General features: G+C 26.5%; 1 protein-coding gene across 1 annotated transcript in view; it reads left to right on the plus strand.

The window, feature by feature from the left end:
• The first annotated feature begins 5,043 nt into the window (after positions 1-5,043).
• The window catches only part of LOC105248072 (putative inorganic phosphate cotransporter), a 37,819-nt gene continuing 28,538 nt past the window's right edge, over positions 5,044-14,324 (plus strand). The window contains exon 1 of the mRNA XM_011252656.3: positions 5,044-5,312. Coding sequence (XP_011250958.1) covers positions 5,225-5,312 — 88 coding nt within the window. The 5' untranslated portion in view covers positions 5,044-5,224. The remainder of the gene's footprint in view (positions 5,313-14,324) is intronic.

Genomic DNA, 14,324 nt, shown 5'->3' on the forward strand with positions numbered 1-14,324 from the left:
GATATGTTTCTATTGTATGGAATTTCGTACTTATACAAATTATCCGTCACGTTTCGTAACTTATGCGAAAGCGATTTGGCAGGACCGTTTGATATATTTAGAAATTGTTTTTTTTTAATAAATTTTTAAAATAAATAGTCACTTTTTATATACACATTACGAAAGGATAATTTTAATCGGATCGTAATTTTATCGGCATCGAAAAAATTCTGTATTTACCGGATATTTATTCGCTTATCGATTTTATTAAAACATTCATTCTTTCTTCTCTCTCCAGAATTTCAAATTATTATTATAGAATGTATTAAATACATGCATTAATTCTATATCGAAATTTTGGTACGATTAATAATTAGTCAATTGTACATATTTATCGTTTATTAAATAATCAGTTAATTAATTTTATATTTTTTAAGATATGATTATGTATTCTCTGACTGTAAAAACAATTATTTTCTATTTGGAAAAGACAATCGTAAAAAAAGAATTCTGTCTCGCTTAGTGGAAAAATATTTCGTTACATATTTACCGAATGATAATTAATAAAATGATTAGATTACAAAGTATGTGTCATATAAATTGTCTAAAGAAGAAACAGGAATCTCATTAGACGCTACACTTTTCCGCCTTTTGAAACGTGGATTCGGTATAATTGCACGCTTTCGCCGCGGAAACTTTTTAGTTTCAGTAAATGATAAACAGAGAAGCATTTCCATATAAAACGCACCGAGACCGTCGTAAATGTAATTGGCGACGATTCAACATGATAAAACACACAAGCGATATCGCGTCGCTGGATTTATTGCATGAGTCATTGAAATAATCGTAACATTAATGGAAATATATTAACGCGAATTTTTTCTTATAATTCTTTCTTTTTCTCTCTTATTGAAGACTTTAAAATCGGCAATAGAATTGTGGAGTATAAGTTACCCAAAATTAAAAGATAATTTATTCGTATGTGATTTTTAATATTTCATCTTTAATATTTAATTTACGAGATTATATAAATAAATAAATAAATATATATATATATATATATATATATAATTAAGATTATTATTAATTAAAATATTCGGTACAAAGAATATTTTTATGTAAATCAATATCTTTGATAAAGAAATTAATAAATATTTAATTGATATTTGTAAATTATTACTAAAATTTTTTAAAGAAACAATGATTTTTGGATTTTTCTTAATAAATTTTTTCAATAAATAACTTTTTTTATATGCATAGTGTTAGAAGTAATTTTAATCAAATCGTAATTTTATTGGCATGGCGGAAAAAATTTTGTATTTATCAGATATTTAGTAAGTGATTATCAATTTTAACATAAGATTAAGATTAGAAATAAAGCATTTAGTCAATGTTTTCATTACAAATATATCATATTACTCGATTCTCGATTCTCGAGTGAACATGCCATGTAGTATTAAATCTTTTTATGGCTTGTATGTCATTTGAATTGACAATGTTAAGAACCGGAATTGGCGGAAGTGGAAAGGAATTGGTATAACATGCTATTCAGGAATCGTGCCAGTTTGTCGACCTACGAACGAGGCCGCAGTGATGGGGTCTGTGGGTCAATTCGAAGCCCCCCTCCTTCCCGTTTCGATGACGATGACACGCCGTGAAGCTTCGGGGAGCGCCACGAAAGTCATCACATAGTGAACAAGTCCTCTGTGCCTGGAATGAGTTACGATTCCGATGTAAAGACTTCCCGTGCGAATTTCTGCTGGATGATGTAGCGAGTTTTAGCGGACGATTATCGATTTTCTGCGGAACCGATGACGTTAAAATCGGTGATTTTCTGTAAACGCTCTTCAGCACGTTTTGCACACTTCAAAGAAACGCTTGACAGATTATTAACATATTTGTTTCGATGATTTTTTCTGAGACTTTTCTTTGTTGCATTTGCGAATACTTCCTGACTTGTATGATTACCTGAAACTGTGATATTAATAACATTTGTTTTTTAAATTAAACAAAATGATATAGAAAGAAAATAAGAATTTTATTTCGAAATTTTTACTTACTAAAAAATAGAAATTTATATCTATCATATCAATCTGTCATTCTTGTCTGACATAATATTAGATTTTTTAAGAAATTTTCGTAAGTATTAATCATAATCTTTATACCGTTTCAGTTAAATTCTCAGAATATATTTGTTATGATGTATTTGTCAAACAGTACAATGTTTACAGAAATTAATAGAATTACAATAATGTTAACTTTGTTTTTTATTTATATATAAATTTAATTGATACAAATAACAATGATTGTATATCAATTTTTGTATATCAGATTATGTAGGATTAATCACAATTATTATCATTACAAAGTCAATGATTTCCGTTTATCAATCCTATTTAAAGTCAACAATCAATAAGCAGTAATTTTTTTACGTCTGTGAATGTTTGTCATTTATTTGAAAAAAAATGGTAAAAGCATACAGTCAACAGAAATAATAAAATATTCTAATAATTTTTTTGAACAAGTAATTGCAAAGTAAATTCTTTCAAATTTCTCGATCAATCAACCTTGGCACAGGTAGATTTGGCAATGTATGCGATGTTGGTATAAGTTCGCTAATGTCGATCGTGACTAGTAAAGTGATTACTATTATTTTTTCAAGTATAACTGACCGCGGCTTGTCTTGCATACTTCTTCATTGTTCGTTAGGAATACATAGTGAACAAGTCTTTTGTGCTGGGAATGAATTTCTTTGTGGAGAATCGTTCTTTGCTTTACCGCACGATGGTTTGCATATTAATTTTTCTCTCAAGACAGCTCATAGTTTTAACCAATATTTTAAGAAAAATATTACTAATAATATTTTAAATATACTAATAATATTTTAAGAAAAATATTGGTAATAAAATTATTGGAGAAATTACAATATTTAATAATCTTCTTTTAACACTGTGTGTTATATGCGTATATTTTTTAATTTTTTTAAATTTTCTAATACCTTTTATTTAATAAGAATTTAGTTAAAGGCGCAATCAGCTTAATTATATAAATATTTATTTTGGATTATTTCATTATATTGCATTATATCTATTTTGGATTATTATTCAGAATATTTTTCGAGATATTTCTATTTTGGAATGCTATTATACCAACTGGCTTTAAGCCATAAAATATTTTTGTAAGAACAATTGCGCTGTTGTGTTGGCAGACGTATTAGTCTTATCTTAAAGAAACGTGAAGCTTTTTTTATCGAAATTAATTCAGTGATAACCAATCAAGCACTCGATCGTTTCAACTTACATTCCTGCTTCTGAGAAATATTGTTTATTTAATTTGAAGTGGATATTTTCTGTCAAATGGATATTTAATCAGTTTACATTTTAACTATATGCGTTATCTTTAGTGTTTCAATTCGATTTTAAATAGAATATATTATCAAATTTTTTATTATTATGTCGATAGTCGCGCTGATACGAGATTTCATGGATATTTTTGAATATTAGAACTACTCGTTCTTCTTCTTAAAGTTATATATACGTGGAAGCATTAATTAAAGCGTTCAATTAATAGAACTGATAATGAGACGATATTGCTGACGCATGTAGGATACTTATTTATATTTCTTTTTATCTAAAAATACGATGTAATATCTGCAATAATTTTTTGCTGTTTTGATACGTACTTAAACTTGTTTAATTTTATAACTTACTGATAATTAAATTAGTTATCAATATATATATATATATATATATATATATATATATATTCTTGAACTATATATATTTATAATAGTTTTGAATCAATTAATTTAAATTAAAAAGTATGATTTTAATAAAATAAATTATTAATAAAACATAATTACACAATAAAACATTATAATTAATTTTATTAATATTTAATAAATATTTAGTAAATATTTATTTTATTAATTTTTAATTTTTAATTTTAATAAATTATATACTATTTATATATTTATTCTTATTTATCCAAATAAAACAGTTTATATTCTAAAAACTATTAAAAAACTATAATATTATAGAGATTTATTATTTTGTAATATATTAAATGAATATTATTCTTTTTCACAATTTTATAATCTTGAAATGTGCGCGTGAACATGAATTATCTAATAGAGATTAAGATTCTTATGAAATAAAGATCTCTACAAATTAATCGGATTAATTGTACGAAGTATATATTATCTATTTAATCTATTTTTTTCCTGATTTACGGAATTGCACAAAATTTTATTAAATTATAATTGAAAAATAATTCTTAAATTCTTACGAACGATTATAAATAAAATTTTCGAGATTGAAATTTAAAAAATACAAAATTATATAAATATATGAAATTTAATATTTTATTTTTAGATAGATTTCTAATTTGAAAATTAATTATCAAGAATATTTTATACATATATGTTACAAATTTAAAATTTGTGTGACAAGAAAAAGAGGATTATGAAATTTTAACAAAGAAAAATTTAACATAGATATAGATATTGTTATATAAATTAATAAGATATTTTAATGAAAAAGAAAGATTTCTTAAAAATGAATAATCAAAAAATGATTAAAAATCGATTCATAGAAATCTAAGAAGGAAAGACATCATTCTTTAAAATTAAAAATATAAATATATATTAAAATATAAAATATAAAATTTTTCTCAATAAAAATTCAATTCCGCATCGTTCAAAGATCCACAAATAAAGAAAATGATAACAACTCCTGTCTGCACATTGTCTCCGTATCTTGTACTGCATATTGATTTAAAATCTTCGAAGCTTAAAATCCTCGAAAATCCTCGAAACTTTCGAAGCATTTCTTCGTGTATTATTGACGTAAATTATTTAAGAAAAAAAATCACATTTTCCAAGTACGGATTGTTCTTTTCAGAAATTTCACCGCATTTTCTTTCTTTTCTTTTAATCATGTGGATACAGACAGGTGCAATTCGGGAAAAACGCACCTGCGTGGGAAAGGAGGGGTACCGCACCGGTGGGGTCTCGCTTCGTGATCTAATTGGCCGAGGTACGCGAGGTGTTCGCCTCTAAGTGTTGCGAGTTCGACCGTGTTTTGTGACAGTGGCAGAGTGACCGTCACGCTGTGTGTTGTACGCGCGATACGAGAGACCTCGACGTCGATTTTCCGGAACAAGAGCCGCTTCATCCCGGATCCTTCGAGAGCTAAAGGATTCTTTTTTCTGCCAAGCGATCGCGATCCACGTGAACGACAACAACATGGTTGAGAACGGCATGACCCTGGATCGAAAGAAATCGGAGAATAAGAGACCCGAGGTTTTCAACGTCGAGGTCCCACCTCCAAAAGGTAAGTAAACAAGAGTTTTTTCTTTATGGTCGCGAATTAATTTATTACCCGGAGGTGCGGCTGAATTTCAAATAACTTTCCAGACGGATCGAACTCGCAAATAAAGTAAACAAAAAATTAATTCAGTTTAATCTGTAATTCTGTGAGAACGCACGAAGTACGTTCTCACAGAATATTGTACGCATTTATTTATTACATTCTAATTGTTACAAATAAGAGGATTTTTATGGATGTGATGTATATCGGAATCTGCATTTTTATTGAGATTATGTCGAATTTAATCTCTAAGACTGTTAATTTGTACAGTAAATAGGTTCTGCGTTCCGAAATTTGCTAAAAAAATGTAAACAATAAATAGGTATTGCGTGATACAAAGTGTAAGTTGACTTTCGATGTGTCGTGAATAAGTCTATGTAGAGCAGAAATTAAACTAGCTGAAAATGATAAGATTATATTTTTTGAAATATGAATTTGTAGAGATAAAATCTTAATGATTCTTTACTTCCGGGCATTATAGTGTGATTATTTTAGTATTAGGCTAATACGTTCGATTCTTATAAAAAAAACATATTTCTAAATCTTTAAATTAATATATAAGATAATTAGGAAAAATAAAGATATCTTGAAAATTTTCAAGAATTTTGTCACAGATTAATTTAACAAATCAAATTATTGGTTTAATGTGAGAATTTTAAGTATCTTAATAACTTATATCGAACGTTATATTGACATTTTTTCGTAATAGAATAAAATCAAAATAAAGACTTTTAAGATATATGTATAATTATAAACATTAAGTAGATTAATATTAATCTAGATACTTGAAAAGATATTTTAGTTTCAGAAAAAGTCATATAAAATCGAGTGCTTGATTCGATATATCATTTCGAATTCATATTAATTTGATCAACATATATTTTTAAAAAGTCCTATTCCCATTTATTTTCTTTATTGTGCGGATATATTGACCGATATTTGCTTCTTTTCAGGAAAATTGATTTTTTTTAACACTGTCTTATAACTTGATATAAAACTTATGACAAATATATTGTCTAATATATATAAAATACATGAAAAGAAAAATTATGTATTCAATCTAGATAATTCCATTTATTTTCTTAATAAACTAAGTTAATATAAGGAATATAATTTCTAATTAATTTGTTAGACACAATCTGTTAGACATAGGCTGCTACATAAGCATTTTTGTTTTATCAATACAAGGCCAATGTTAGAATAACCACAATATTGAAATAGATAATTAACGAGTTCATTAATTCTATTGAATTTTGCAAGATATTTAATGCGATCGATCACGAATTGTGTCGAAGTGATTTCTTCAATTAAAGATTATCACGATATTTTTACATGATTAGATCCTGATTATCCACTTCAATTGATAGTGATATATCATTTTATATATCATTTATTATGTCTTAAATATATATTAAATTGCTAAATTTTCAACTAATGCCATACATCATCATATGATTAGGGTTCGTAGAATGAAATAAATGAAAATGTGCATGTGTGTTTCTGAAATATATTTATCAAAATTTATTGTCTATTTAAGTTTATTGCTACATAATCGATCTTTATTTTTTCTATTTTTCACAATCGTCAAATTATTTAATTATTTTTTAATAGGTCCATGAAATAATATTTACAATAATCTAAATTTTCTAAGCAAGAATTGATTAGATAACTAAAACTTATTTTTTTCTCTTCAAATACAACTTTACTCTTAACACTTAAACACTTTTGACTCCGTCAAAATTTTATCTTAAGGTAAATGTTGGTTACTAACGGATGCGTCAAATAACGGTATCAGCATTATCTATCTAGATTTTCTCTTTAAGAATGAATCTCGTTAAAATGAAAGTTGGAGATGAAGCTTTGAAAGGAAAAGTAATACACAGAGTAGCACTTGCATATTTTTTTTTTATATCTTATGTACTTTTATATCTAGATTTCACGATAAATTAAAACGAAAAATTAAAAAGTGTGCAAAAAAGCATATCTTTTTCGATGCAGATTTCACGAGATAATAATCAGCATTCGCTGAATTAATTGCGAATAATATCGCGAGATATTGCATTTTCAGATATTCCTTTTTTAAAACAAACAAAACTTATGATACAATCTGGTTTGCGCTCATTACAACACGACCGATATGGCGTTTACATAAGTCGATCGATGCAAATCACTTCGTTCGATTCGCGCATAACTAATCCGGAAGTGATGGGATCACGTGATGGCATTCTCCGTGGCTGATGGGATTGCCCATAATGACAGTTAAAGCCGGCTCACTGGCGGTTTTACGTAAGATAATTACCAGGGATTTCCAATTAACTCGCTTTCATTACATAGCTCTCGAATCTCGCGTTGTTTGTGGCTTTCAGTGAAATGTGACCCCCTCTTTTTACGCAATTCTAATTGTGTCGTGTTTCTCTCGTCGAAATGTATATCGCGGACTCGACAATGAAATCACAAATAAGCAATGCAATGAGCTTAACCGGAGATAACAATGAAGTCGAACATTGCGTGAGGTAGTAGATATAAATTTTTTTATCGAGATTTTATCGACATTCACTTCAATTTTGGATATTAATTGTGTATTTTATTTTTCAGGAAAAAAAATTTTTGTTTTTAAAATAATAAAATTTCATTATGTTTATATTGAAGTTTCTATTATATGAAGATTAACTTTCTACAGTTCGCGGTAATTTCTTAAAATTTAGATCGAGACCCACTTTGATAATTATGTGAAAGTCTTTCTTATTTATGATCAAAACTTCTAATTGTAAAAATGTTTAATTTTATCTAACAAGTAACGAGGTTTTTTATCATAATGAAGAACATATACATATTTTTAACAGATACATATTTTTACAAAATATTTTCCTGATTAGTGCAGCTTTGTGGACGTTCTTTTGTACTTTTCTCGTTTCTAATGAGAAAAATACAGAAGTGGAAGCCGTAACGAACGGTGAAGAATAGCGTAACGCTTAGAAATCATAATTGAAACACGGACAAAATTAAAAATATCATGGTACAAGATCGAGATTCACTTGAAATAATAACAAAGTCGGTACAGATGTTTTTATTTTCTATGTTTTTCACAATCCACTAAATTGCGACACCGAGATCTTCGTAATCTGTTAAAATTTATTTTTACTTTTTCTTTTTTCCATATTCGCATCTTAAGATAATTTTCGATTTCCTTTTCCCTCTTGTTTCAACGAGCAAAAAATATTCAAGATTATCTTGAGAATCCAATTCAATATGTATTTTGAATATATATACGAATTTCTATTCTATGCGATCGCTATCAGTCGCGATTAAATGTTATATATCCCAACATGCATTATGATATAAAATTTCTTGAAGATTTACGATGATATTAATTTGAGAAAAAATAATTCTTAATATTCGATTAATCAATTATTAAATTAGATTTCACACGTTATATCTCTCTTATCTTTGATTATCCTTTTTATATTTTTTATATTTTTAGTTCGAAGTTTGAATCGATTTATTAATGCTTCTTTTGTTTTTATTTCGTCGTGAACCTACCTCAGTAAAGACAAAATGAAGTGTTAACTGATATTATCGAGAATAGCCGTGTTCGTGCACGAAGATCGCTTCTCAATGAAAACAAGTGGAACGACTGTGTGAATTGGAAAGTGATTCAAATACGCGACAACCGTTAATCTGTTGCAAATCAAGTTAATTTCGCGTTTTCCAGACGAATCCTTTAATATCAAATAGACGTTAAACGTACGCATGTATTGAAGCAGCGTTTTTGAAATTAATTGAATCTAATTGTTAGCGATTTAATATGCTTGAATTACGTTCATCGCTAATCTAATCCATTAATATTCTAGACAACAGGTACAAGGTTTTCTCATTGGCAAATAATGATTTATTAATCTTAGAAATAATGTCAGAGGCTCTTTAATTTTTATTACAATCACGCAGTTAAAGATGAAACGAATAAAAAATATTGACTGGATTCTAAGAATAATATTCTGAATTATAAAAAAGATTAACTTGGCATATTGAAAAACTTGAGACATTAATTTAATAAATAATATTTACGCGAATAGATAAGGTAAGATGTGAAATTGATGATGTTTTTATATAAAAATCACTTTTTAAATATTTAATCTAAAATTAATTTCCGCTTTTTCAATACACTAAATATATCTTACAAATGCAATGCTAATATGTAAACATTGCACTTGTGTTGTAGTGACAGGAATATCTCAGGAAGTCTTTTTGAAAAATTCTATGGATTTTTATATGTGTAAATTTGGTGAACGAATCAGTCATTGTTATGTCATACTACACGTATGCCATGTCAAATAAATGAAGATCTTGAATTCGTCACCACATATTTTCGCATCTGCTAACTAAACTCTTCAATATGTGAAAACTTCCTAGCCAACATAGATTATACATCAAATCTTTTGTGTGTTATACTCGCCAAGTAATTACAAGATGCATACCAATTATTTATCATTTAACTATCCGTTATGACATAAGTCACATAAGATTATGTAATGCTTACATTGCATTGTTTTGTTTGTTTCTGCAAATTGGTAAGATAATCAAGATTTAATTGTTAAGATATTTCTGCAAACAATGCTTGAAATAAAATGGGAGATAAAAACTTTTCTCAATAAATTGATGCATTTTACGATATACGATAAATTGTACTTAAAAATATAAAGGTTTAATTGCCAAATAAAAGACGCATTTTAAAAGTTACATCTATTATCGAACGACTCTTTTTGTAAAATTTTTAAAAAATTATACTAAATCATATTAAATCAATATTATTATTTAACAATATTTATTTTAAGTTATTAAATTTTATGATATAACATGTAACATGTAATGCCGTATATAACATGTAACTGCATAAATTGTAACTGCTTTCATTTCCTGTCTTTTATAAACTTTAAATATCTCGTAAATATCTCATAGCAATCTCTTGCCATTCAATTTAATGTCTCTTTTACGTTCTGAACCTTGAGAACAAATAGGAGTGTTAATGTATACTCAGTCATATCTGTTTCTATGAATAAAGATGTTTATTTATCGCAGTCAAATCATTAAAAAATTTCAAAGTTCCAATTCTTTTTTTTACATATTTACAAGGTATGAAAATTTATCTAACCCAGAGCATTTTGTTTTTGATGAAATCTCTTTCTCACATCTCTTCTCAATCCCATTCTTCCATGACAATTTCAGTTGAAAATTCTTTAAAAACATTGCTTAAATTTGTGCTAGAAGTATATTTAGATTAATTTAGAAGTGTATATTTCTTAGAATATAATAAATTTATAGAAAGAGAGAGAGAAAGAGAGAGAGAGTGTGTGTTATATGTGTAATATTTTATATTTTATCTTTTATAATAGTTAATATATATCACAATTTATTAATATGTGAAATTTTTGAATTTTTCGTGAAAATAGTTCGAAACTTCTTTCTAATGTGTGCAAAATTCTTAGAAATATAAAAAATTCATAAAAAAACAGAAATTAAATTGACAGTTAAAAATTATTTATTCTTATATTATATATTTTTTTCTTTACAATTAATATCCTTTCTTCCCATTACAATTTAAAAGCTATCTCTCTCTCTATTTTTTTATATTATTATATTTAGTAAATCTTCTTTTTTTTAGCAATTCATGTTGGAGAATTTATTTTGTACCTGCGAGTTGTTTCTTAATTATAAATTCATGGAAAGAAATTTCTCAACTGCAATCTCTCATGAGACTGTACGAATATATTTTTAACTGGACAAATATATTTGTATTTTCGTTAAGACTAATGTTACCGCATATTAATGGCATTACATTAGCATTTTTTGTTTTTATCAAAACGACATTTAGATAGGATCTCATTATAGAAGTCTGTGTCTTTATTATTATATAATCAGTTTTACTTACGTAAGCAATTTAAAATTGAGTATGTAGGCGGATCTCGTGCTTTTCCAATCGCGTGCATCATGTCAGTTTTTATTGCGATTCTCTGATAAGTTTATTAATTTTTTTAATGGGTTGACTAATAAATTACGATTTTGCTAATTATATGAATTATTATTAACTCGAAGGAGATAATTTTTAGTAATTTTTAATTGAAATTATAGCTTTGCTATCAAGAAAGAAGAGTCAAATTACTTTAAATATATTTTAAATGATTTTTAATTAAAACCATTTAAACTGTGTTGCATCATTTACATTTGTGCAATTTTATTATATTAAAATATAATGAATATGTATACATTAATATTTTTTTGCTGATATTATCACAGAAGAAATGAAAAAATATCAACGTTTGCATCAGTCAACGTTGATCAATTATGCTTTTTGTTGCAACATAAATAATGCATGGAGACATAGTTTTCTATGCTAACGTTACATATCCATAAATTAACGGAATGATTAAAGTGAGATCAACTTTATTAATAAGATCGAAACGTGTTCAATTTGAAATATATAAGGAATTTAGAATCCTTGAATATTTAATTATATAAATTCGCAATAAAATTCATGAGTATTATAAGGAATTGTATTGCATTGTTTCTCACTAATTTTCATAAAGATTACGTGTTTTCATTAATATTACATTTCTCAAAGTTCTCATGTTCTATTAATGCATTTTACATCGATATTGGAAATAATACATTTTTGATTGTCAAGTGCACTTCTATATTTAATTAATTGATTACGTGCACATCAAAACAATTAATTATAGCGATAATAAAATAATAAATGCTTTGTCATTCCATCTGACACTTCATATGGCATTTTTTGTTTCTTATTATCAAATTAAATGATAGTTTGACCGATCAATTCAATCATTTTGCTATATCTAGTAACTTTAATCGATCTTAAAATAAAATATTTGTATAGGCTTAGAAAATTTTCTGAGAAACTGAAATATGAAAAAGGCTTTTTGAACATAAAATATTTATTTAGGAAAAGAATAAATTATGTATGTATACGTATGTATATTATTATAATTAATTGTTTAATTACAAAATACAAAAGGAAGTTATAATTGATCATGAATTTATTGGAGATTTAAAAATAATTAATATAATTAATAAATAATATTAATATAATAATTGATATTGATATGATACTGTTATAAAATACTGTTGATAAAATAATATATTGATAATTAATTGTGTATTCTTTAAGATATGAATTGATTCGTTAAATTTGATTAAAATTACTACTTCTAAATTTGGGAACACTTCAACGCGATGATTAAACATACTTGATATTTGAGTTGCGGTGCTCGAATATCAAACCTTGATTGATAATAGGGAAGATGTCGATGACACATGCATTTACCTCCCTCGCGTAATTAATTACGCTTATAGTACGAGTTTATAGTAAATAACATATAATTATTATGCACTGGTAGAATTTCACCAAACCAAGCAATACAAGTAGTACGGCTTATATAATTAATTACAATTAATGACGCGAGCATAGCAACCGATCCCAATGATAACTTTAACGTTGGGCTAGTTACTATGTTTTTTTTTTCGCGAACTCGGAGAATATTATAGCATAACGCGAAGTAGTTCTGCGACTGTATTACAGTGACTCAATATATAAATTATGGTGTGGAAGAAGCTATATGTAATTATCGTTATATTTCACCACTGCAAGGACAGGGATTATTATACTATACTTAATGTGTGTTTTACAGTCGTTACTGAAAAAATAATTATAATTATCATAAATATATAATTATTTTTAATGGCAACTTTTAAAGTTATATAGCAATGTTTAAAGTTATTATTACTACAAGGTTATTATTATCAATATTATAGTAGTAATAACTAATAAAAAAATAGAAATTTCAACTATAACTTTTTTATTGTGCAATTGCAGTTGGTCCTATTTTCAGTAAGTTTGAACACTCGAAAAAGTTATTATTGTGCGAAGATGTAATAAAAGACTCTTTTTTCAAAGTATGTTAAGTATGCTTGAAATTTTTTCTTGATAATGAAAATATATAAAATATATGATATTTTCTTTTTATAGTTTATGCATAATATGATCAACTTATACAACTTGTTTGCAGAATTAAAATATTGAAATTTTTTTAAAGTAAATTTCAAATAAAATTGAATTAGAAATGATTTATAATTATTTATTTTAATCGTGAGGATTTGATTAACAAAAAACCAATTAATTATTTGCATTTGTTTAAAAATTATGTTTATTAATGATTCTTGTGTTAAATAAAAAAAATTGAAGATTAAAGTTTACGTCAAAAATTTTCTCTTTAAAATTTCCATTATATTTTAGTAAAATATTCAGTGTAAAAATTTAACAAGTTAAATTTAACTATTTATTGCATTCTTGACAGACAATAGATGTGTAATATGTTAAAAGTGATGGACGCGTTGCGATTGCGCGGTTGAAATTCCTCTTTCAAATTTTTCATTTGCGGTTTATGAACTAATTATAAATCAACTGCAACCATATATAATTATGTTAAAAAGACAGAATTAGACAGAGTCAACGGAGTCTCTAATTTTTCTTGGACCTTGGATGAATTGCTGGAAGGATCGCTTACATCTTGCGTCATTGTGAATAATGCATATCGCGCCGTTTATCAATAATTCACACTTAATCTGATATTTGCGACGTAAAAAACAATCAATTTCGTTGAAATTTTTTTTCAAGATTTCTCATTATATCAAGCGAGTTTTATCTCGCCGCAAAGCAACCTGAGAAACGATTCGCATGATGTTTGCATTTCTTGCAAAACCGCAAAATCCAATTTTGAAAATTTTTATTGAATTATAATATAAAGGGATGACGTTAGACACTTAAATCAACTAAACGAAACCACAGGATGTAATTCCGATGATGTAATTTTTTTTATTTAATGCATGAAGTTATAAATATTTTAAGCAATGAGATTTTTTTATCAATGTAAAATCATTAGAAAAATCGATTGATGTAAATTA

The sequence above is a fragment of the Camponotus floridanus genome, unplaced genomic scaffold (assembly GCF_003227725.1).
Source record: "Camponotus floridanus strain SB8 unplaced genomic scaffold, Cflo_v7.5 scaffold19, whole genome shotgun sequence".
NCBI classification, from domain to species: domain Eukaryota; kingdom Metazoa; phylum Arthropoda; class Insecta; order Hymenoptera; family Formicidae; genus Camponotus; species Camponotus floridanus.